Consider the following 26584-nt stretch of genomic DNA (forward strand, 5'->3'; position numbering starts at 1 on the left):
CCCTGAGCTGGAAAAGGATGAGAAGCCACAGAAAGTAACCCAGTCTAACACTCTAGACGATGCCATGCCCCAAAGGATTCACTGGCTGGTGAATGAGGGAGGCTAGTAAAGAATGCCTAGGTTTTTCACCTCTTAAATGCATGATCTGACAACACAACAAACTCCACTAAGGCAGGGACTGTATCTATTATTCTTACCGCTGCATCTCAATACCCAGTACAGGCATTCAATAAACATGGGAAGGGTTGTATGTGTGTACATATGTGTGTTCATGTGTTGGCAGGTGTGCATGTGGGTGCATGTTGGTATGCATATTGTACACGTGTGTGCGCGCGCGCATGTAGAGGCCAGAGGTTGACCTCAGGTGTCAACCTTGGGAATACTGCTCACCTCCTTTGAGACAGTGCTTTGACATAGTTTTCTAGGAGTCTATCAGGGTTAATACAGAGTTTCACAGCTGAAGAAATATCAAAGAGGGGCAAACTCTCTTACGTACTAGAAAAGGAACCTGGGCCCCCTTGAGAGGGTTTGAGACAGGAGCATTGCAGAGGTTGGTGAAGGACCCAGGACCAGAACCTCAGGCCTCGTCATTGAGAGGCAGGGGCAGCCCTCGCACACTGTCACGGAGGCAGAGGAGACAGCCCTTGTACACTGTCACAGAGGCAGCCCAGCCCCAGCTGCAGCCAGTGATTCACAGCAGCACACCCACTCACCTGGCAACAGCCAGGATGTTGTATAAACAGGCTCTCCAAGGACAAGAACCAGCAGGCATGTTCATCTAAGGTTTTAAAGGAAAGGGGCTATAAACCCTGCCGGTGGGGGTTTCCTTCTCTGACACGCACTGGCTCCCGGATTCCTGGACTCTGCACCCATGCACACACAGCCAGTCTCCCTCACTTAGCTTCTCAAAGTCTCAAAATAGAGTAATTAAGGTCACTGAAGGACACATAATGTCCTTCCTGCTGTGCATTAGTCAGTAGCTTCTCATGATGGAGTCTCTTCTAGCTAGCCTATTAATATGCGCATAATGAAGATTTCCACCATGATGAAGATCACAGAACCAGTTCCAACCAGATCCAAGACTATGCTGCCGCATTCTGGTTCAATGTGAGGCATCTGTCGTAGCTCAAAATGTTCTCCTTTCTCTCACACACACTCTCCCTCCCCCCACCTCTCCTCCTTTCTTTCCCTAACTTTTTCTCTCCCTCCCTGTGTGTGTTCACTCACGGGATTACAGGGCATACAGATTTGGGAAAGAATGTAGATACAGATCTTCAGAGAGTTACAGAGTTCTTTGAAAGTGATAGGCGGCATCAGTTTTATTCCTGAACCTTAATCATCTTTACAGCCACTCCGAATTTACCAGTGCTTCTGCATGCAGTCTGTGAGGATAAGAAATCATCATCCCCTCATCCACATTATGTTTAATCTATAAATAAAAAGCTAGGGCCAGTGGCACACACCTGTAATCCCAGACCTTGGGAGGTAGAGGCAAGAAGATCAGGAGTTCAAGGCAACCTCAGCTACATGAGACAAACAAGTAGTACCTTAAAATCTGACCTTACTTAGAGACAGGATCAACTTAAAATAGGGTTATTAAGAGGGGACTCTTCTCTGTGATCAACAGCAGCCTGACAAAAAGAGGAGGATTTGGACAGACCTGCACGCAAGGGGAGACTCCTGGTGAGTTAAAGAAGGATTCTGCCTCAGTGACCCCACAGGGAATGTGGCCCTGCCTCCATCCTAGGCGTCTAGTCCTCAGAACTTTGTTACGGCAACTTCTGAAACTAACATGAAACACCTACTGTGTGCACAGAGGAAGGCTCTGTAGAGACAGAATAGAGTCAATAGAGACAGAATAGAACAGACAGTGGGTCGATGTATAGCCAGATGCCCACTGATGGCACCTCACAGGCTAGATACTGAGGAGGACACTACATCAACTCACTTACTCTTTTAAGAATGTATCATTATTTTTAATATGCTCATGTCTATGTGTAGATATGGACATGAACACCCAAGGGGGCCAGAGGTCTTGGACACCCCTGGGCTAGAATTACAAGCAGTTGTGAGCTGTCTGTCTCAGGTGCTGGGAACTGAACTCGGGTCCTCTGCAAGAAAGGTTTGTGCTCTTAACTACTGAGCTATCTCTCCAGCCCTGGCTCATTTACTCTACAGTAAGGCTGGGGCTGAATATCTCAGTAGCTGTATGAGGAAGAAGGCTCTAGGTAAAAACTGATCTCAGAGTCTAAATGAGAAGACATTGTGCTCTGGAGGAAATGAGGGGAGAGGGACAGAGGGCACCTGCTTAAGACGGATAGTTCCATCCCAGGGAAGGACCTCTCCCATCCCCTGCCCCTTCTCCACTAACAATCCTATCAAGTCTATTCCCTGTAACATCCCCAGATCCATACCCAAGAATGATCCTACCCAGTTCCCTGGAAGTGCATGAGCCAGACTGGCTCTAGGGGAAATACACTCAGTGAGTGAGCCTAAGAAAAGGGCCCCCCTCTCACCGAGGATCAGGGTACCAGAATGTCAGGAACAGAGGGCCATAGCCACATTGTCTTCTAAATGTGTGTGCCCATGTCCCATTCGAAGTTCCAGTGTTGCCTGAAAGATCTTAAGATGTTGAAATAGTAGTGATACACACCAATAAACTATCATTACTCTGGTGGGGAGAAGAAAAATCACAAACCAGCATGGCTTCCATCGGGATAGGATGCAGAAATCACAGCTGGTGAGGCTATCTCCAAGCCAGGCAAGAATGAGTCCTCTAGGGCTGGGTCTTTGTAGAGCAGGGAGATAAGGGCAGGTAGGTTTTTGTAGAGAGGGAATGTGGACCCAGGTGATGGCAGAGCAATGCTCAGATTGATGGAGAGTGGAATGACATCAGCAAGGATGTAGAAGGCATAGCCCAAGAGGGAGAAGAGAGACAAGACAGTGTTTCATGGATGGGAATGATTCCAAGACAGCTAAAGGGAGAGATGCTGAGGCCAAGGCCATTGGTTTTTGACCTTCAAATGACAAAGGTGGTATTCAGTCACTCCATCTTATAGGCCAGACATAGTGGAGGGTACCTTTCCCATACTTGCTTAATTTTTTTGAATGTTCATGTGCATATACACGGGGTGGGGCTGGCGGAGAGAGGGGGGCTTGTGCATATGTGTGCAGAAGCCAGAGAATGACCTTACGTGTCACCCTCAAGAACTTTGTGTACTGCCTTTGGGAAGTTTTCCCATTGACCTGGAGCTCACCAATTAGGCCAGCCTGGCTGGCTAGAAGGTTCCAGGGACCCACCTGTCTATCTCCCCAGTGCTGTGGTGCACAGCACTTTTAATTGAGTGCTAAAATTTAAACTCAAGTCCTCATGTGTGTGATGCAAGAGCTTTACAAACTGAGCTATCTCCACAGCCCTGCTTAGCTCATTTGCTCTTTGCAGCTGGGCATCATCACACCTGCTTACAGAAGGAACTGATGTGTGTTTTTCAGAACCGGTGGCCAGAGGAACATAGACAGCAAAATATCTCTCAAGAGAAAGATTAAGAGTAGCGGGCAGTCGAGCATCTGCTTTAGAGTTAGGAAACCTCCACAATATTCCCCAAGATCCCATGACTCTAGGAAAAGTTCTGACTATTGAACTTGCCTTGAGCAACCTCCCAACACATCTGCATGTAACAGGACAAAATATGCCTTCTTCAATACATCTGAGCTGAGGGAAATGCCTCTCCAGGATGAACAGAGAACAGACAGAATACCCAGCAGACAGTGGGTCTATGTATATAGCCTGATGCCCACTGGTGGCATCTGCTATGACAGTGTCAGTGACTACGGCTGGGCTGCCCTCAGCCAGCTGCAGCTCTGATGCCCTGGAAACCCTCTGGGAAGTTTCACTTCATTAGAAGTCAATTGAGCCATCTGACATCTTCAGACTTCCATGCCCATCAAAGGAACCAAAAAGTCATTCAGCCTAGGAAGATCATCCAGAATGTTGCAATTTTGTGGCTCTCAGGGAGGGGCAGACACATTGCACCCACATCAGAAGAAGTAGCTCCTCCAAGGATCCCTTGTTGGTATGTGAACCCTGCTCCCAGTGAGTCAAGCCCAGGAACCCAGCCAGGACATGGTGTCAAAGTCACTGTCTCCCCAGTGACAACTGGAACATGAGTGCTGCCACCACCCAAGAGCCAGCCTCACCCTCCCCTCTACCCCAGTTCTCCTTCAGTGAGTCACCAGATTGTTACAGATGGACACTTCAGATCTCACACCTGGTGCCCCAGTGCCAGAGGCAACAAAGTGCCCAGCTCCCAAGCCCCCTGGAGCCTGGCAGTCCCTAAGTACCTGGGGGCATAAGGAAAAAGAAAGGAGTCCCTGCTTTTGCTGTAAATATATGGAGGTTCAGTGTGTGCATGTGTTGATTTAAAGAAGAAATTAGGAAGGTTGGAAGTGATATTCTTGGAAAGGTTAATATTGAGGTTTTTTAAACCATTTCTTCTTAACATTTACCCACATCTTCCATTTGTCAAGTGAGCCATTCATTGCTCCTAAAAATAAGATTTGTAAAGGTTTGGACTCTTCTAATCTTTTCAATGATGTCACAGAAGAGTAGCTGCTTGGCCTTGGGGAATTTGAGGGAGTATATATCCCAGGGGGAAAGAAAAACAGAAATCCAAAAGCCTATCTTAGACTTGGGGTGGATGACAGAACTTAGTTTGGAGACTAGATTTATATTTCATTCTGATTATTAAGGCAGTTGGAAATTACTTGAAAGAGTGACACGCTCTTTCCTGGTCCAACAACTTACATTATTTTTATGTGGCTTAATTGTGAAGCAGGATCATTCCTTTGTATGCCTTTCAACTTTATTGATAAAATCTTCCAGCCAAGGGCCCTGTTTCTTAAAGCCTAGAGCTATTCTGTGGTTTCTCAATGATGTAGGATCTGGCTTCTTCTTGTCATTTATCTCTTCCTTTAAATGTGTGTTTATTTATTTTGTATGTGCGTATCTATGTGTGGCTTTGTGTACATTCTATGCTGTACATGTAGAAGAAAAAGGACAACTTGGAGGAATCAGATCTCTCTTTCAAACATGTATGTCCTAGGGATCAAACTCAGGTTGTCAGACTTAGTGGAAGATGTCTTTTCCATCTCACCAGTCCCCTCCACTCCCTACCTCCACGTGCCTCTTATAAAAGAGAGCTTTTGGCTGACTGGCCTGAGTACAGATGTGATTTTCATCTAAGTATAATCATTATGGAGTTGGAATTATCATGGTGAAATACAGAATGGATATATTGTTATGGACTTTTTCTCCTCAAATAGATGGTTTCCCACTGAGTGAGTGTCTGTCATAAAAATATCCCTTTGACTTATTGTGCAAGTTATATCAATATGCATGCACATGATCTTGGATAAAATAACACCATCAGTATGTCCTTAGAAATTTTTATAAAGTTACTTGTAATTTTCATTTTAACTTTTGACACTTTCTCTCTCCAATAAACAAAAGTAATGCCTGATGTTTAGTTACAGTAAAAGGAAAAAAAGTCATTGCCTTGACTAATTTGAAAGGTACTCTTCAAGACAAAAGTTGGGCAAGCCACTTGAGTACGGACTTCACAGCTAAGCACTCAAACTCTTTCCTGGGGAATGTTTGGTTCTTCTATGAGAACAATCACTAAAGGGCATCTTCCCCTATTGCAGTTCCCAGAAACATCTCATTCCATATTACCTTACCATGCACTCTGGACTAGGCTTCTTCCTCAAACTTTCCCAGACGCCATCATCTCTCAAAGGGACAGAGAAGGTGAGGACAAAAAGGGGAGAAAAGGATGCCCTCAACAAGAGCACCCCACTCAATCTGGTAATCACAAGAGCCCAGTAGCTGAAGCTGCCCTGCCCCATTCTTGTTATGAGCTTTAGCACTGTGATGGTTAACACTGATCGTCAACTTGTCAGGATCTAGAATCACCTAGGACATCAAGTACTAGGTACATCTGTGAGGGAGTTTCTAGATTGGATAAATTGAGGAAGGAATTCCCATCCTGACTATGTGCAGCAGTGTCTCGGGGGCTAAATTAAAAGGGGAAAGCAAGCTGAGTACCACTTCCTTCTCTTTCTGCTTCCTGACTGCAATCTGCTGTGACCAGATGCCTCGGGTCCCTGTCACCATGGCTTCCACACCACGATGCACTGTACCCTTAAACCATTAGCCCAAAGTAAACGCTTCCTTCCTCAAGTTGATTTTAATCAGTTTGCCACAGCAATGAAAGAAACAATGAATACAGCTACCAAGCATTTCCTTTGCTTAATGTTCATAGCTATAGGAAAGCCGAAAGAACTCTTCAATCACAATTCACATGCATAAAAATGAAATCTATTCAATAGCTAACATGAGGCTCATATTCCCAAATCAATGAGTGTATCAATCTCTCTGTCTGTTACAAATTCTTTTCTTTTCTTTCTTTCTTTTTTTTTTTTTTTTTTTTTTTTTTTTTTAACAGATTTTCTCTGTAGCTTTGGAGCCTGTCCTGAAACTCACTTTGTAAAACCAGGCTGCCCTAGAATTTACAGTGATCCACCTGCCTCTGTCTCTGCCTCTGCCTCTGCCTCTGCCTCCTGAGTGCTGGGATCAAGGGCATTTGCCACCACCACACCTGGCTCTGTTACAATTTCTTTGGCCCAAGACCCAATCAAGGTCCAGTCTATTTTAACTTACCAACAACAGAAGTTCATCTTGTTCTTAATATCATCAAACCCCTAACAGAAGACTGTCATCTTCTGGTAATGCTGGGTTGGGTCACCAGGGTGAAATTTTACTCTACTTTAAGGTTCACTGTTCCTTTACAGGCTATACTTTAAGGCCATGTGAATATCCCATTCAGTGACAATGTTTAACTAACTAGTTTCTTAACCAGTGATGAGCCTATCTAGAAATTCCAAAACTTTTTCTAAAATAGTCAATGTTCTAGAACAAGCTCCCCTTCCCTCTATGCCTGTCAGGTTATCACTAGTGTTGAGTATTTTTTATTATTATTCAATATATCATAATGCACTGTAGGTTGAGTGTCCATTATCTCAAAATGTTTGGAACAAGAAGAGCTTCAGATGTTGGAGTTGTTTACACTTGATTAGGGATATTTGTATAGATTTTACCAGTTAGACATGTCTATCCACTAAAATTCAAAATTCGAAATGTTCCAAAATCTAACGCATTACTAGGCTCATAAGACTGGGGCTATTTAGCTGGCATATATCTTCAATCCCAGCACTCAGGAGGCATAGGCAGGTGGCATTCTGTGAGTTCAAGTCCAGCCTGGTCTACAGAGTAAGTTCTAGGACAGCCAATACTGTTTGTTACACAGAGAAATCTTGTCTCCCCACTGCCCCCAAGCCCCCGCCAAAAACCCAGAAATAGAATGGCGCTATTTAACTTGTACTGATCTTAATCCTTTTGGTGTTCAAGATATGCCTAATTTAACTAGAGAGAGCTGTCATGGCTGGAGAGATGGTTAAGAGCAACTTCTGATATTCCAGAGGAGCAAGGTTAGATTCCCAACACCCACACAGCAGCTCACAACCATCTGCAATTCCAGGTCCAGGGATCTGATGCCTTCCCTTCTCTGACCTCCATGGACACTAAAGGCATTTGGTACACAGACACACATAAAAGCAAAACATGCATACACATAAAATAAAAATAATCTTTAATAAAAAATAAAATAAAACCACCCCTGCGGCCTTGGCTAGGATCTCACTGGTGCTGCCTGAATTTCCAGAACCAGCACCACCTTGTGTTTCCTGCCTCCTGGAACCAGCATTCTTCCAGGCACTGTTGGTGAGACACTTCCTCCCCTTTGAAGCAGGTCAGAGGTTACATCCTCTCAGGACTCTCTGGCCATATCTGTGCTTTCCTCCTCCCTACTTCCTCTGACTGTCATATGCCATTTGCATCATCACTGGTTGCTTGTTGACTTTGGTAGAAAGTGAAGAAGAAGGAGCTGCGAAGATGGCTCAGTTAGCAAACGGCTTGCTGTGCAATCATGAGGACCTCAGTTCAGATAAGCTCTCTCTCTCTCTCTCTCTCTCTCTCTCTCTCTCTCTCTCTCTCTCTCTCACACACACACACACACACACACACACACACACACACAAAAACCAGGGTGAATGGGTGGAGAGTAGAAAATCCCTGGAGCTCCACGGCAAATTGGCAAGCTGTGGGTCCAGACAGACACCCATCTCAAGAAATAAGGCCAAGCACAGCTTGTAATCCCAACACTCAGGAGCCAGAGGCAGGCAGATGTCTAAGAGTTTGAGGCCAGATTGTTCTACACTGAGTTCCAGGACAGTCAGAAACACATAGAGAGACCCTGTGTGACAAAGGGAAAAGTAGTCTAGAGAAATGGCTCCGTGGTATAAGCAGCACTTGTTTTTGCAGAGCACCCAGATGTGGTTCCCAACACCCACATGGTGGCTCACAATCATCCATAACTTCAGGTTCAAAGGATCTAGCATCCTCTTCTGATTTCTGAGGGCATCAGGCACATGTGTTGTCCATACATACATACATGCAGACAAAACATTCTTACATGTAAAACATTCATACATGCAAATTAAGTTTGAAAATTTTGAAAGAGAGAGACAATAAATAAAGTGGAAGATACCCAATGTCTGTCTCTGGCCACCACAGGCACATGTAGACATACATGACCACCCATGCGCGCGTGCGCGCACACACACGCACACACACACACACACACACACACACCGTTGGGAGAAGGGTGCCATGGGACAGGAGAGATGGACACAATACTCTTGCCAGTCTATGAGGAGCCTCCTTGTTTATGGTTCATTGTATTATTGGTTAATTCAAAAGTGAAGCTTGCATGTCAAGAAGTCACAGTCTTATGATTCTACCCATGAAATGTATAACCCATTATTTCATTTTGTGTTCATATAAAATTCCCACCATAAGAAGGACTGCCAAGTGTCTGGCATGCCTATCCCTTTCTCTTACGCTGTCTCTCCAGAAAGTACACCATTATTCTGTTTTGCTTTCATTCTCAGCCCACTAGAACATAACCTCCATGAGTGACAGCCATTGCCTTATTAACTGCTATGTTTACCGCTGAAGTCCTAGTGAGTAAAACTTAGCAGGTGCCAGTCATGGCTTAGGAATGAGAAAATGGCATCACCTGAAACAGAGGTGGAGAGGTAAGCAGATCCTCCCATTTAGTTGTTAAGCCTACACTTCCGCCACCTGCCAGAGTCACTTAGCTATGTTCCCAGATAGGAACACACGGGACATGACATCACCACTGTTTATTTATATACCTGTCCCACCTGAAAAACTGCAAGTCCCTCTGATGCAAAGGTAAGGTCATGGTTACCTGTACTGTGCCAGAACCACTCCAAAAACGACACAGGTTATAGATTTCCCCTTGTATCCAGCCAAGAGCATACTCAGTTGCCTTCTGGGTTCTTCCAGCCAGCTGGAGCCAGGCCTCCAGCGGGTTGCTCCAGTCCCAGCAACTCACAAAAGGCCCTTTGAGTCTGCCGCACCAGGAAAACCACCTTACCTGCCACAGCACCTGTCTGTCACCAAGCCCACTGTCCCCACAGCTGGGAAGCTATACAGAGCCACAGTGTTCCCCCAGGAAACGAGGGCTGGGCACAAGGCTGCAGTGACAGCTGGGAGAGCAGTATGGAAGCCTGGGGCCTCTTCTTCAGCAGTGACCAATGCATAACGTGGAGAACAGCCCTGAGGAATGGAGAACACAGTAACACAGAAGACCAGCCACAGGCCCAGGCCTCCAAGGGGCTCACCTGATCTTTCCTCTCAATCTTCTTTTCCGATTGCTGGGGCCCTGGACTCTCTGGAGGCACGGTCAGCCGCAGTCTGCAGACATTTGCCTAAAAGAGGTGGAGGGCAGTGCAATTAGGATGAGTGTTAGGGCAGAAGGAGCCAGAGGCCCTGGCCTTTCTCTCTGCCTACTTCACAGTAATGGGATCATCGTACCACACCGATCACACTGGAAGGAGGCTGAGTGAGACCAGCATGGCCTGGCACAGGTGCCCACCAACATCATCTGCCAGCAGCCTGCTGCCCAAACAAGGAGATATTAAATACCTTCAGAGTTTCAAACATTTTTGAGTCAGGGTTTCTCTGTGTAGCTTTGTAGACCAGGCGGGCCTCGAACTCACAGAGATCTGCCTGCCTCTGCCTCCCCAGTGCTGGGATTAAAGGCCTGCGCCACCACCAACTGGCAGAGTTCTAACATTTTTAAATGGCTCAGGTTTCATAACAATATGCCTAAAATGATCTCATTTCACAGCCACAATTCCACTAGAGAGATAGAAGCCAAATTACATAATGCTGTTACCTCTTGTCTAAAACTAGGATTTCTGATGATGGGGTAGGAGGTATTTTGTACTTTTCTAGCCCATGCACTTAACTTTCCTACAACAGACTTGGAAATGTTAACGACGGGATTTTTATTTTCTATGTTGTGTGTGCATGGGTGTGCATGCCACAGCATGCAGGTGGCAGGACCAAGGGCAACTCTGTGGGAATCAATGTTCCCCTTTCACCTTTATGTGGGTCCGGGAGGTCACACTCAGGTCAGGCTTGCATGGCAAGGAGCCCTTCCCTGCTGAGCCATCTCACCAGCCCAATCACAACTCTCATAAAGTTTCTTTAACCACATTCACACTCATCATTCACAGTAGGTAGACGTGACTTAAAGGTCCATTGTCACATGGAGGAGCCTCCTATATGCATTCAGTAGAATACTACTCAGCTTTAAAAAGGAAGGCAGCTCTGCCATAGTGAGACATGGATGAACCATGCCGACACACCGCCTGAGACAAGCCAACTGCGTAAGCGCAAAGCAACCTTCTAAACGATGTCACACTCATCGAGAGGGCAGTGGAAGGTGCTGCCAGGAGCTAAGGACATTCAGAAGGGGGAGTTAGCATTTGCTGGGACCAGAACTTCAGTTGGAGAAGATGGGAGAATTGACAGTGGTGTCAGGGCCCCGATACTGTAGATGCACTCAAAGCCCATCAACCTGTACACTTAGAAGCAGCTGAGGTGACAAATGTAATGTTTTAAGTATTTTAGAGTTGAAAGAAGAAAAGGCCGAAGCTGCTCACATTTGCTGAAAATTCAAAGAGATGTTTACAGAAAAGGCCGGGGACCAAGGACATAATTGCCAAGGTGATAACATCTGTCAGCTTCATCGGCTACACCGTGAGCACTTATCACAGACCCCTGAGGCGCTCCTGTCAGGTTATCAAAGGCTGTCAATAAAGTTCACTGAAAGTTGGGAATATAGGCCGGGAATGGTGGTACACACCTTTCATTCCAGCACTCAGGAGGCAGAGGGCAGAGGGCAGAAGGCAGAGGCAGAGGCAGGCAGATCTCTGTGAGTTCAAGGCCAGTCTGGTCTACAGAGCTAGTTCCGGGACAGCCAGAACTACATAGTGAGACTCTACCTCGAAAACAAACAAAATATAATATATACATATATACACATACATATATATACATAAATGAATAAAGTTCCCATATAGCTTTCAAAAGGCCAGCACTGGGATGTGAACCCCATGGGAGAACTCTGGTCTAACAGGCAGGAGGCTCTGGGTTCAATCAGTACTGCACAGTTAAGCCAACCCAAGGAGAGAGAAAGTCTACATTGCACTATTCCTCTTCAAATTAAACTCAAAAGCAGCATGAAAGCATCCACTGAGGAGAGCTACAGCTGTGTGATTTGACAAGCGGCTGGGGACAGCGGGGGATCCTGAGCACTCATTTCCCCGACCCAATGAACAAAAACCAGACCAGTATACCAGTGAGTGACAAGGCAGTGCCATCAGTGTGCTATGCATTCACAGTACTTGCTGTGTGCCAGGTACCAGCTAGGTTGACCCTAAATTCATTTAATATTGAACACAACCCTATGGGAAAGGTCCTCTTACCAGGCCTACTGAGTGATTAGGAAGTTGTCTCTCACAAGGGGAGGGGGTTGTGGAGGATACAGCAGAGCTAAGATTTGAACCTGGTCAGTCTACAGAGCCTGTGTTCTTCACCTTCACATTCTCTGCCACCAAAATCTCGAAACACTACATGGGCTTGACTCATGGGAGGACTACATGTCCCCTATTATACATTAAGTTGTGTCCCGCTATAACTCAATGTATGTCCTAACTCCTAGTACCTGAGAATATGGCCTTATGTAAGTATAGGGCAGTGGTTCTCAACCTTCCTGATGCTGTGACCCTTTGATACAGTTCCTCGTGTTGTGGTGACCCACAACCATAAAATGATTTTCGCTGCTATTTCATAACTATAATTTGGCTCCTGTTATAAATCATAATGTAGGGCTGGAGAGATGGCTCAGCCATTAAAGGCCAGGCTCACAAATATTTTTGGAGATAGAGGTTCGAGAAAAGAGTGGTGAACCACAAGCTGAGAAACACTGGTATAGTGTATTTTGCAGAGAATACAGAGTCTCATGTATTCTAGATTAGTCTGGGACTTACTATGTAGCTAAGGATAACCTTGAAATTCAGATCTTCCTACACCTATCTACCAAGTCATGCCTGGTTTATGTGCTGGGAATGAAACTCAGGGCCATGTGTATGTTACAGGGAAGCTCTGTCAACTGAGCTACATGGCACCTTTACAGAGTCAATCAAGTAAAAGATGAGATCACAGGGGTAATCCTTATCCGAAGTTATTGGTGTACTCATAAAGTTCAGATACAGACATACAAGGAAGATTCTTCATGGCCATTAAAATGCTCATCTAATGCAGGTTAGGCAGTGCTGGTCCTTAACCTCAGCTACTTGGGAGGTAAAGGCAAGAGTAGGGCAAGCTGAAGGACTGCTTGGTAACAAAATAAGTCCAAGCCAGCTTGAACAACTTAGTGAGATCCTATCTCAAAAAGCTGCCAGGCTGGACTTGGTGGCACATGCCTTCAATTCCAACACCCAGAAGGTAGGGATGGAGGAGCTTTGTGAGTTCAAGACCAGCCTGGTCTACATAGCAAATTACAGGCCAACCAGGATTTCAGAGTGAGATCCTGTCTTTAAAAACGAAACCAAAACGCCATTGCCTGGCATGTACAAAGTCCTGGGTTTTGCATACTACTATCTTCTCCCATAAAACGATGAGGTTTCAAGGTACCTTTCCATTCTACTTTCTTCTCAGAAAGCTTCATATCCCAGTGACCTCAGGATGGAACTGGCCTGACACCCAAGGCTATCTTTGTCCTGGCCACCTTTACAGCCAGCTTTCAATGCTCACAGTCAGACATGTTGGCCAAGAGGACAACAAGCCATTCTACCAGGTATCTCTTTCTGGATGGACAACAGCACTACTGGAAAACTGGGTGTCGCCTGTGGAGAAAAACAACCTTCTGACTACAGGCCACTCCACCCAGCTAAAACCAGACTGGCATTTACAGACATTAAAGTGTAAGCCACACCAGGTGGACCATGCAAATCTGTGACTCCAACAGTGACCATTTCTGACAGGCTGAATCTAACCCAGAGAATATCTGTTGGCAGATATCTGTGTATGTTGTGTCACACCCCATAAACATATGGGAGGATGCACACACATGTATATGCACTTGCATGCACAAATGCACACATGCACACAGGCTCCAACATCTACTAGCTAAGTGGCTTTGGGAAATTTATTCTCTGAGTTTCAAGAGTAAGATGAGATTAAATGGGAGGCATGCCTCTGAAAATGTTGAGAGAAAGAGAGAATGTGTGTGTGTGTGTCTACATATATACACACACTTATATTTGAAAGTATGGACACACACGTGCCACAGGTGTGTCGGCCCTGGCTACCATGCTTGAGGCAGAACATCTTGGCTGTCTGCAGCCACACACACCAGACCAGCAAGCCTGTCAGTCTCCAGGGATTCTCCTGCCTCTACTTTCATCTCTTTGTAGGAGTGCTGAGTTTACGATTTTTAAGTGGGTCCCAAGGATTCAGACTCAGGTCCTCACATGTGCTCAGCAAGTGCTTTACTGGCTGAGTCACTGTCCCAGCCCTTTTAAAGTATTTTTATTATTATCCAGATACTATCACTGTGCCCTCAACCTACACGCTCCAAAACAAAACAGGTTCACTTGGCTTCCTGACCCTCATTTCCATGCAAACTATTTGGGCAATGAGATTTGGGACATCAGATGGTAAACAATGCCTTTTTACTGGATGGTGGATCCCAGAGGGGCATTCCCTAATGGCCATAGTTTTCAGGAAAAAGACCTCATGCATTAATTCATCTAAAGGTGAGAGGACTTTCACCATTGCTGAAACCATTCTCCACTGGCCCTCCAAGAACTCTGACATTCCTCCACACACTCCCAAGTGGGCAGCTACACCAAGTCATCAGACTGGGCTGTGAGCCATGCCCACCCTGAGGTCTACAAAGCCATGAGTAAATGCAATACATAAAAGTGAAATGAGCCTGCAAAATAAGAGTTTTGGCTTCAGCTCCTGGGCAGTTGCAGCAGGTGCCTGGGGCTACACCCTCAGGTCCTATCTGAAGCATCTGCTCTCATCAATAGAGAGCTTGATGGGAACAAATATTATTAATAGACGGTGACCCACCGATGGCCCACTGTCAACAGTACATAAGCAACTTAACCCCAGCTTGGAACAGGATCACACAGCTCCCTAACAAACCCATGATCCCAGTGAAAAAAGAAAATTGCAGAACATGTTAAGACTAATCCTAATTTTGCTTTTAAACGCACTCTTATAATTAATACAGATTTAAAGGAGATATACCCTTAAGGAACCACAACTGTTAATGCTGTTTATCTCCCCCCACCAAAAGTGGGGGGATTTGTGTGTTGCTTGCAACTGTTCCAAGTAGTTTTTAAACTAAAATAATAACAGGGGACTAGAGTGGTGGCTCAATGATTAAGTGCATTTTCCCCCAATCATGAAGAGCGAAGTTCAGCTCCCAGCAGCCATGGAACAAGGTAAACATCCTATCCACACATGTAGCCCCAGTTCTGAGGTGGATGGAGACAGGAGGATTGCTTGCAGCATATCTAAAAAAAAACAGGAACCCCAGGTTTGGGGAGAGATTCTTCCTCAAAGGAACATGTTAAGGATGATAGAAAAGGACACCAGATGTACACTCTCTTCTGAACTACTCATTTATGTACAAAAGTGCACACACACATGCACACAAACACACTCATACACACACAATTATAGCAATGACAATAAAAATTAAAAGTGAATATTGTGGAGGGGATGCTAATTCTTCCTAAATTGGATAGCTTTAGGAGCAGCAAATGACAAACACTAGAGGCCTAGGAAGTATCCTCAATTCCTGATTTTAAAAAAAAAAAAACTCTGATTAGAAGCAGGCGATGATGGCGCACGCCTTTAATTCTGGCACTCTGAAGGCAGAGGCAGTCAAATCTCTGTGAGTTCAAGACTCAAGACCAGCCTGGTCTATAAGAGCTAGTTCCAGAACAGGTTCCAAAAGCTACATAGAGAAACCCTGCCTCAAAAAAACTAAAAAAAAAAAAAAAAAAAAAGGATGGGAGGACAGGAGGGAGAGGGAGAGGGAGCTGGGACTGGTATGTAAAATAAGATTGTCTCTAATTTAAATAAAAATTAATAATAAAACAAAAGCTCCGATAAGGAACCTGACCTCTGAACCCAGCCCACTAGAGTGACTGGGCATAGTCCACCTCCCTCTACCCATCTTCCCTATGGGGACTCTCCCCTGAGTAACATCAACCCAATGAGGCTTATCTCAGCGTTTTATGGTGCTAGTCACTATGGCTTCCTGAAACTCTTATACTCCTCCTCCCAGGGCTTTCCCAGGCTCAACAGTGCACAAGAGGTAGTTAGGACAGTTTTTATACCCAGGGCTTTCCTCAGCACTGGCTCAACCTTTGAGTTCTGAACACTGTGGAGAACTGCAGTTTACACCCCATAGCTGTCTCACCATTCACAGAAAGGAACTGCACACAGCATGCTCCGTTCTTTGATTACTGAGCTCTAACAACTCATAAACAACTTTTTAAGGGCTACAAAGGGACCATAATGACAAAGAAGCTGCTATACCCCCAGGTATTTTGTAAAATATTAATATTCTCATCAGCATAGCCAGTGCATGGTAGTGAGATGCAGGGTAGCTTGGAGGTTAAAGTGTGGAGGTCTCCACTTCTTAAATTATAACACTGGCTATGAAACTTTTAGAAAGTGGCCTCACCTCCAGTGCTTTGGTTACCTTAGTCATAAAATGATGCTAAGAACACTGCATCCTCTTTTGAGTGTGAAAGCTAAATTAGCTGACACATGTTAAGAGCGTTGAGCAGTCTTTGGCACATGTTAGGATTCTGTAAGTGTTCTTATTCCAGGGATAAATGAAGAAGAACCTTAATCTTAACTGGAAGTGGGACTCTGAGGGAAAGGCAGCTCCTAGAAATGCCATGTGAGCTAGGTATAAAAGGACAGAGAGAACTTTTCAGGTCAGTAAGAGCTGGGAAATCCATCATCACCAAACAATAGACATCTCCCAGGCAAGATGTTCCAAGATAGCCCAGGCACTGCTCAATGCTGACATGTCCAGAAAGTGACAAACTAACTTGAGCTATTTGGTTAACAGGTGAGATGAATGTAAACAGATCTAAGGGCCGGGAGACTCACATTGAAATATGAGTTTATTTCAACTATTCGACTGAATAATGAAATGTCTCCTAGTACTACCTGTACTACAGAATGGATGGAAGGAAAGGCACAGGTTGAGATCAGGCAAGTGTTTAACCAGGATGGCTTTTATAGCCTTTCCGGGGCCTAGCAGGGCATTGGTGTAGTTGAGTTGGCTAGTTTAAAGGGGTGAACTCAAACAAAGGAGACCATAGCTGAAACTCCCCAGAGATTCTCTCCCTGTCTTCAGAGCCATCCTCCTGGGAGGGAAGGCAAGAGAGGAGCAGCTAGCATTCAGGTCTCCTTCGCAACAAAAGGTACAATCCAGGCTTTGTTTGTAGCTCAGGGTACCTGGGGAACTTGGGGCATCCTGTGGGGCCGCTTGTGACCCCTTTAATGGAGGCAGAGGTCCTCATCTAGAGACCTCATCTAGAGAAAAAGGTTTCACCCACCTTTTTGCTCTCAGCTTCTGATACTAGGGCTTACAAGGGCAGGGGGGTCCTATCTCAAGGGGAGAAGATGACCCAGGGAGGTGTCAAGAGTTTGCTAATCAGTTGGCAAATTGGATTTCAGTAAGGAAATGAACCAAATGCATCTTTGTTTCCCTCAGGTCTGGTCCACTCCTACTGTGGGGCCCTGCCAAGCTGCCCTTAAAAACTGCAGGTGTGGCCTTTGCGGGTGTGGGGAGGGCTGACCTCCACTCCCTGCTCAACACAAGTGTCCAACCTCTGGAGCCTGCATGCCAGACTATGTGGGAACAGAACACGAGCCATCTAGATAAGGTCTTTTGTGACCCTGAGCTTGTAGCTTCATTATCTATAGCAAGGAGGGGTCAACTTGGTATATAAAGTGCTAGACAAGAACCATTCAGATTTTGTAGGCCAGGGTGAAATCCACTCTTTGCTCAGAGCCGTACAAATAGAGCAGGCCAGATCTGCCTGAGGTGCGGCATCCGGTCTCCCCTCTCACCATGAGAAAGGGCCCTTCTTTCCCATGTCAGGCCTGCCGCCACACTAGAGTCACCAAGAGGGAGGCAGGGGACTGCCCTTGCTCTCTCAACTCTCTCTGGATCACTCTGTACTAGCCACAGAATATACCCAAAGTGCTAAGATCTGAGAAGAAAGTGTTAAGTCCATGAACACACACAAAAGTCCCAATACATCTAGCAGTGTTTGAGCCCTGCCCCTCCCATAATCCTGACGGCCACCCACAAGGCCTCAGAATATCTGCCTTTCTGCTTAGAGAAACACTATTATCCTCAGCTGTACCCACAGTCACATGGGCTGCTTCCCAATACACACAGGGTCTAGTCCTTACTTTCATCCTGTGTTACACACAGTTCAAAGCCTGAGGTGGTTTTGAGGGAGACCCGGACATAACTGTTTTAAGTGGCCTAGTAACTTTATGTAGATCCAAGATTGAGAGTCCACCAAATTAACCCAATAAATGAAATCCCAACCGTGGCAGAGTAAGAGGCAAGGAGGATACTTGGAGGCCTTGCCAGAACTGTCAAACTTGTTGCCTGGGCCAGCATTTCTATCCACATGTCACCTGCATCCTTCCCAGGTACGACTGGGGCATTAGGCTGGCTTGATCCTTTCCCAAATTTATGTAAAGTGTGGTTTCTTTGGGACTCTGGTGAGGTCACACCTTGTGCCACCCACCTTGGTGTTCTACTGAAACAGTCTCTCAGTAGCCTAGAATTCACCAAATGGGCTGTCAATCCCCAGGGATCTGTTGTGTCTGCCTCCCCATTGCCTGGCTTTTCATTTCATTTTATTCACATGGGTTCTGGGGCTTCAACTCAGGACCTGTGTTCGTGTGGGGAGCACTATACTAACATAGCACATCTCTAGAGCTTCGCAAGTGGTCACAGTTTCACACAACCATGGGTTGCACAAGCTTGAGGAAATGAGGGCTCAGGGCAGATTCTCAATAGGGGAGAAGCATGAATCAAAAAGGGAAAAAAAAACAGCATTGGAAGCTCCGGAATGGTAGGTGGGAGCTTGAATAACCAGGAAGACTTGGAGATAAAGGACAAGAAAGGCAAGAGTCAGGTCAAGGTCCTGGACATTACACAAGGAGTTTGGCTTTGCAGAGGTTCCTGAAGCATAGGAACCATGTGGCTGCATTTTACATGTTAGAAAAGATCATTCTCTTCCATAAAGAATGAATATGAGTCAGTGATATGACCAGCATTTAGGAGACACAGCTCATCAGAAGATGTAAAGAGGCAAACACCACTGCATTATTCTCCTACATGCTGGAAAAGTACTGGGGCCATTTATTTTAAACCATGAAGCAGGTAATGGGTAAATGACTTCAGGCTGAACCCCAGGTTCAACTCTAGTGAGTCAGCTCTTGAACTCAATCAGGCAACTGAGGCTCACTGACATGGAAAGGTGTGCCAGCCACCAAGAAGCTTGGTGGGGACACAAAGCTCCAGGTCCCTTGCTGGGATGTGGGTGCACAGTACAGATAAACATCAACAGGGACCACATTTAGGCCTCTGCAGTGGCCTTGGAACAAGGCTAGACTTTCACTTCATATACTGCAGAATAAACTTGGAACTCTCCATAAACCAAGTGTCCTTGAGAGCCCCAAATCTGGCCACCCTACACTAAACAAGGCAAGATAGGAAAAGAAAGAAGGAAAAGTTGGTGCTTTTGCTGAGTCCTGTAACTGCCAGATGTTAATAGCAGAGGTCTTTGGCTTAAGTTCTAGTGATGCTGCAGTGCTAAGCCCCTGGCCTGTCAGGAGTTGGCTCAGAGGATCCCAAGCAGGAGCCAAGCAGTTTTCTGGATGCAATGAAAACCTCCCTCCCTCCCCCAGTGGATACTGCAATTGGCTTCCTTTCATCAGAGGCTGAATTCCCCCAAAATCCCATGTCCCTTCCTCTGATCCTACAAGATGGTAGAGTTATGTGCACACCCTCTTTGTATCCCACGGGTATACAGGATGCGGAGCTACACAGACTGTTTCCTCCATTGAGAATAAGAAGCCGAGCAAACACCTGCCAGCCCCTTTCACATGCCAGTCAAGGGGAATTCCTTATTTTTGAACCAACAAGGCAGGAACAAGACTCTGGTGAGTACAGCATCAGCAGGGAGTGATGATGGGCAGGCCTGTGCTGGGTTTTAAGAGAGAAGGCCTTTGCCAAGGGAAGACCTGGCTAGGAAACAATCTTAGCCTATGCCTTGTTTGGGTTTGTTTTAGTTGGGCTGTTTTACTCCACTAAAGGGTCACAATACAGGCCACAAGCAGCCAGGCCTCCTTTTCTCAACAGAGCCCAGTATAAGAGAGACCCTGTGACAGGTGACAGGCCTCACAGTCCATTCTGCTCTAGCCCAGGGGATGAGCTGCCAGAGACAGCAGTGTGTGCCTTCCACTCCCAGCACACAACCTGGCCACATCACTGACTTCTTTTCAAAGGCCTAGGCTGTGAGGCTAACCTTCAATTACAAAATCCCTTTCAAAACCAATGACGTCCTTCATGTAGCTATTTTTTTTTAATTCTACCCACACATCCCCCAAGGTCATCATTCTAGCTGTACCTATTCTCCAAGCACTTTATCTTCCCACTGTTGCCATAGATAAAACTATTTTTAGTGCACAACTGGTTTGAAGGCAAATCCTTTTCTTTTTTCTTTCTTTCTTTTTTTTTTTTAATTCCCACTGGTTAGTGTGTCTGAACGCCTCTCTGAGTTTTGTTCTTCGGCTAACAGAAATCACCCACCCCACTAGACTTCCCCCACCCAGGGATGATTTCAGATAAGAGGGAAGTAAGTACATTTGCAGGTGGAAGCCGCTGAACAAAGGGTGACCTGTGACAGCCTGGCCGGCCACACTGCCCTTGCAGCTGACTCGGGGGCAAGTCCTGCAAAGCATCACCCGCCACCACCACTTCTGTTGGCTTGAAGTCTGCGACAGCACAGCCTGGTTTCCCCCACTGCCTCTACTTTGATAAAGGCCTTTGGATAAAGCTGGTCTATTTTAATAGCTAGCAGACCTTTTGACTTTGAGACTCGGCATTGTCCTTTACAAAACTCACACTCAAGAACCAGGCAGTTGAGTTTCAGAGCAAACACAAGCATGGCATGGTGTTTCAAGAACATTCATGACTCTGTGTTGGACTACATTCACAGCTATCCTTGGCCATGGGCAGCCCATGAGTGACAGGCTGAAAATGCCCAAAAGTATTCCAGTTTGAGACTATCTGTTGTCCAATACAGAGACTAGAGGATACAGAATTTCTTGAAAACTTCAATTTCAGAAACATTTTCATTTATTTATTTAGTGAATAATTTTACTTTCTTGTGTTTATAAAAGGTTTTTTTTTAAATCCATGTTTTGTTCCAAAACAGGTCTGACACACATTATCCTACAGTGTGTGTTAAGTATCCACTGAAAGAAATGATAAGCCCCTCTTCACAATCAGTCATGTCAGTTGGCCTCCAAACTCCTGTTCCTGCTGGAAGACTAACTAGCAGCTCACCTTCAAGGAGAGGCTTGCCTCGCACACCTCAGAAAGAGCCTTCCGTTTAGCATCACTGAACCCTGGAAACACTCTGCTCACAACAAAAGTCATCACTGTATATCATTTGTGACAATGTCTGCCTCAAGGAGCAGAGTGGAGCTGAGTGTCCAGCCCTGAAGCACACAGAATAGATCTATAAATATCCAGTGAGTCAGTCAATCAACATACCATAGCTTCCCAACACATGGCCCTGCCAATGCCAACACACACACACACACACACACACACACACACACACACACACACACTAAGCACCTTTAGAAATAGTGTGTCCACAAGAAGTGATACGATGTTCCAGTCAGAGGCCTGAGTTCAGATGCCAAAGGGGGAAAATATCCTCAAAGATGCCATTGAGTGCACCAGCCACATCTGTATTCACCCACAGGATCCCACTATTTACCTCAACCAGAATATCCCTGGGGGTGGAGGGTGCTGCATGTAGCTCAGGACTATCTCTTCATTCTTTGTCAACCAAAATTTTGTTCCAATTAACAAAGCTTTCCATGGGAAAGGTCAAATGTCCTTTCTGCAGTAGGGCAGGACTATGGTTGGACATCCACTAACCAAATGTGACGTTTACTTCATGAAGTTAATGATCAAACAACCAGAATTCTGTCAGCCTTGGGTGTCTACCATGCACACACAAACACAAACATACATACACACACCATCACTTGGCCCACACCCAAAAGCAACACATGCCTTTAGTGTACAGGCGAAGAAAGATAGCATATAAGGCCAACAAGCACATCTATCTACAAGTCAAGCAAAGTGGCCTGACTACATACGGAAGGGGCTTTTGGTCTGGACTTAACCTGTTCCACTGTACCCTGGGGAAACATGGTCAGAGAAGAGGTGAGTATTCAATATCATGACACCAAAACTAAAAGGCCTCAGGCCAAAGCTCTAATAGTGTTCTCTGAGGCCCTGATCTTAGAAGGGACACGGAATGTGAACTTGACTAGTCTGGCCATGCTTTCATGGAGCACCCAAGGAGGCGAGAACAGACACGGAGCACAGACTGTGGCTAAGCAAACCTTTTTCCAGAGGGACACCTCCCTGGAGATGATGCCCAGGGCTTTAAGACTGGCCCCCAGTGCCACAAAGAAGAAAGTGCCTGCCTTTATAAACTAGAGTCCTGCACAGTTGGGGGTGGTCAGCAGCCCTGCTCTGGCCTGCAAACAGACTGCCACCTTGACAGATCCCACTCCTAAGCCAGAGGCACTCTATCACTGGTGGATGGACACATAGACAATGGTCCCAACCAAGAGATGGAAGAAAGCTGGCATTTTAAATAAATTCATTACTTGTGCATCTCATGATAGTGGCCTCAGAAACCTCTTCCTTGTCCTTTTTTAAACTAGTGCCATGTTTAAGCTTGGCTTTACAACGCAGACAAGCAGAGGAAAGTTCTGGGTATTCCAGAAAGTCCCCTAAGCCTTCTCTTCCAGCAGCCAGGGAGTCCAGAGAGAAGGTCAATGTGCAGTCGGGGACAAGCTGGGAAACTTGAACCAAGATGAAGTATCGGTGGCCTGCAGCTGACCACTAAGTATCCTCCTTTCCACATCTCTACAGAGGGTTTGACAGGGATAGGTGCAGGAGACTCCTGCAACTCCTTCTCCAGCTAGCTACTCACCCTCCTACTGGGTGTCCCAGGAGACTTGGCGCTGCCACCTGAGAGCAGGGTGACGGTGGACGTGGAGCGCAGCATCTCGCAGCGGCTGTGGAACGAGGGCTGGGTGCTGGCGCTGCTCCGGGGCAGGATAAGCGTGCGGGGCGCACCCTGCGCGGGGGAGGCTCAGACACTTGAGGCTGTAGCTTCCGCAGGGCTGGAGCCCGGGGGGTGGGGTGGGGGCGGGGTCTGGGAGGAGCCTGGAAGGGGGCGGGACCAAAGAGTGCTCGCTAGACCCGTCCGGCCTCATTCTCTCTCCGAAGTTGAGCGTCATCTTCTCCGAATCTCCCTGTCCAGTCTTCCTGCACACTCTAGGTCCAGCTCTCTGATGCCTGTCCGTTCGGATTCTGCCAAACCCGGAGGACCACTGGGACCCTTGTTCTATGTCATTTATTCAGTAACTACTGTGTGCTTACTTGTGCCTCCTAGTAAAAGACCGATCCCTGTCTTCACAGAATTTGCACGCTGATGGGGACAATTAGAAGCGACAACTGTAGTTGCTAGGGTACAAGACAGGTATGTGTGCTGGAGTGTGCAACTGTCCTCAGGTCCTCAGGAGGCAGAAAGGAGGCTCCCAAAGGAAGTGACTAAGCTGAAGACCAGAAATGCAAGTCGGAGGAAGCCAGACACAGCTGTCCACCACATTTATTGAGTGATTACCGTGTGTCCACCTGGGAGGGCTGAGCACCCATTACGTCAACCAGTCTCTACGACCACGCTTTGGGATAGGTGTCATTATTACCTTGTACCCCATTTTGCAGATGAGGACATTGACTCATCAAGGGTTGAGTAAGGCAGCAGGAGCCCATGGGCTGCTGGGTGGGCCAAGCAAAGAAAGAGGTGACCTACTATGGTCAGCTCCTTAGAGACTTGCTGGAGCACTCTGCTGCCCCCTAGCAAAGATGAGAGCAAGGTAAGGGCAGGCCAATTACCTTTCTGAGGGACCCTGTCCAGTGCAAGGAGTTAAATGTGGACAGGAGCTAAAGAGAGCCCAGCCCTAGTCAGCAAGAACCTGGTGTGCATGATTTGACTTTTATCAGCAGGACCAAAGTGCTTTTGAGAAAGGGAAGACACTGTATCTCCATTCAACTCCCAGGCAAAGACCAACCTCCTCTCTCTCTCTCTCTCTCTCTCTTTCTCTGGGTGTGTGTGTGCGTGTGTGCATGTGTGTGCACACTCCCAGCAGGGAAGATGGTCAAAGAATGTTGCCCACCAGAATTCCTCACGAGCCTGTGAAACTTGCTCCTTTATAGATGAGGAAACAACAGCCACATTTTCTGCAAGTCTGAATGAAAGTGACTTCCCAGAATCATGGAGCCTATTCTGTGTTAGCCCTTCCTGATGCTCTCTACCAACCTCACCACCGTGTGTGTGTGTGTGTATGTGTGTGTGTGTGTGTGTGTGTGTGTGTGTGTGTTTAAGATTTACTTTTTATTTTTAATTATGTGTTTGTCTAGGTGAGTACAGGTATCCTCAGAGACCAGAGGCGTCCTACCCCTTGAAGCTGAAGTTACCTTGGTTGTGACCCACCCAACACGGATGCTGAGCTCACTCAGTCCTCTGCAGGGGCAGTAAGCTCTCTTGGTGCTGAGCCATCTCCAAGCCCTGTGCCTGTGTTCTCTGGGATCTACATTCACTTTCTCCTTAGGCCTCACTCAACCCCACCGCATGGATGCTGTTAACACCCTTGTTTTGCAAAGGAGACAGGAGTTAACTGGTCAATAGCCATACCTATGGCTTCTTCCTCTACTCCATCATTCTCCCATGGACCTATCTCTTCCAAAAATCAAATCCATGAAGTTTCCTTCTATCCTCCTCCACACAGCCCCCCATTCCTAGTAGTGCCATTTACAAACCTTAACTCTAAGTCTACCCTCCAATAAGTAGTGATCAAAGGGTGGCTGTTAGGGCTGGAGAATTGGCTCAACAGTTAAGAGTCCTTGCAGAGGATCAGGACTTGATTCCCAGCACTCGCATGGTGGCTAACACTACTCGGAGACTCCAGTTCCAGGTGACCAGACACCGTCTGTTGGCCTCCAGGGACCATTTGTGCACGTGGTACACATACCTACATGCAGATAATACCTCCATACATATAAAGGTAAATACACAGATTTTTAAAAGGTAGTTGTTGAAAGCCCCTAGGAGTTAGTCTGTTTCTGCGTGGTTACTTCAGTGGAAAGAAGCTAATGGTTAATGTCGTTTTGCTAGTTTGCCCCAAGGAGATAGGAAATGGGCTGTTTTTGCAGACACAGTCAAAACAACCTGGCATCAGTAATGTTTACTTATTGCATAGCAACCACCCAAGTGTCCATCCAAAATAGGCTCCGCATGGAGAGAAGGGGAGTTTGCATGTCTGCATTTTATACATTGTGCTGGTTAGCTTGTTTTGTTTGTTTGTTTTGTCAACTTGACATAGCTAGAACATCTGGTAAGAGGGAACCTTAACTGAGAACATGCTTCCATCATATTGGCTTGTATGCAAATATATAGGGCATTTTGTTATTTTGATATGGAAGGGCCGAGCTCACTGTGGGTGGAGCCAGGCCTGGACAGGTGTATAAGAAAGCAGACTGAGCAAACCATACAGAAGAAGCCAATATGTAGCATTCTTCCATGGTGTGTGCTTCAGTTCCTGCCTCCAGGTTCCCTTCAATGCTCTGTTCCCCTCAATGAAGGATTATAAGTTGTACACTTAAAGAAACCATTTCATCCCCAGTTTGCTTTCTGTTATGGCATTTTTATCATTGTTACGGTGTTTTATCACAGTGACAGAAGCTCTATGTCACCCATCTGTCCAAGTCTTTTTCACCGTAATATAATGTTCTAGTTATCAACAAAACAGCAAATGGCTTGCCAACTTGTGACTCTGGTTAAGAACTAGATCCTGTTTACATCCCTGCCCCACAGCCAAAATGCATCACTGCAATGTACTAAGTGAATGGGTGGAAGAACATTACAGAGCAACATTGCAATTTATTCATGGTCACTCCAAACAAATAAGATGCTTGTCAGCCCAGCTTAAAAGGTGTCCTAGGATCTCCCAGCAATTTGGCAATGTAAGTTAGCCAAAGCCCCCAGATTACCCAGCCCGTGATTGCCAACATCATAAAGCATTGTGGGTAGCAATCAGGCTGACCAACAAGAGAAAGATGAGACCACAGGAATTACAAAAGCAGGGAGATGGGAGACTCCCCAGGAAGTGGGAAAGGAGGTGGGGAGGCAACCTAAGTCAACAGGAAGGTGGGTGCAGGTGGAGGGGAAAGTAAAAACCAAAGCCCGGTTTCTGTAAATAGTTCTTGGAGAAGATGTACAAATGAAGATGACTCCGTTCAAATGAGGAACTGGGGCTAGAGAGACAGCTCAGCAGTTTAGGTCTGAGCACCCAAGTAGGATGGCTCACAATCCTGTAACTCCAGCTCCAGGGGATCTGATGCCCTCTTCTGGCCTCCACAGGCACCTGCTATCATACGTGCATGTGTGCACGCACGCGTGCGTGTCACACACACACACACACACACACACACACACACAAATAAAAATGAAATAAATCTTTTAAAATAAAAAGAGGACTCAAAGGCTGAGAACTCTAAGGTCTACAGAAGGGATAGTGGGAAGAGGAGAAAAGGGACAGGGCTCTGTTACAGAAGGACATCAAGCAATCTTCTAACAT

At 46.2% G+C, this 26584-nt stretch overlaps 1 protein-coding gene across 1 annotated transcript in view; it reads right to left on the reverse strand.

Annotated features, from left to right (window-relative positions):
- Positions 1-23041, reverse strand: part of Myzap (myocardial zonula adherens protein) — a 111558-nt gene extending 88517 nt beyond the window's left edge. The window contains exons 1-2 of the mRNA XM_051197913.1: positions 22876-23041; positions 9826-9912 (exon numbers count right to left, since the gene is read on the reverse strand). Coding sequence (XP_051053870.1) covers positions 9826-9912; positions 22876-22950 — 162 coding nt within the window. The 5' untranslated portion in view covers positions 22951-23041. The remainder of the gene's footprint in view (positions 1-9825; positions 9913-22875) is intronic.
- Positions 23042-26584: the final 3543 nt, after the last annotated feature.

This window comes from Phodopus roborovskii, unplaced genomic scaffold, assembly GCF_943737965.1.
Source record: "Phodopus roborovskii unplaced genomic scaffold, PHOROB, whole genome shotgun sequence".
Classification (NCBI taxonomy): Eukaryota; Metazoa; Chordata; class Mammalia; order Rodentia; family Cricetidae; genus Phodopus; species Phodopus roborovskii.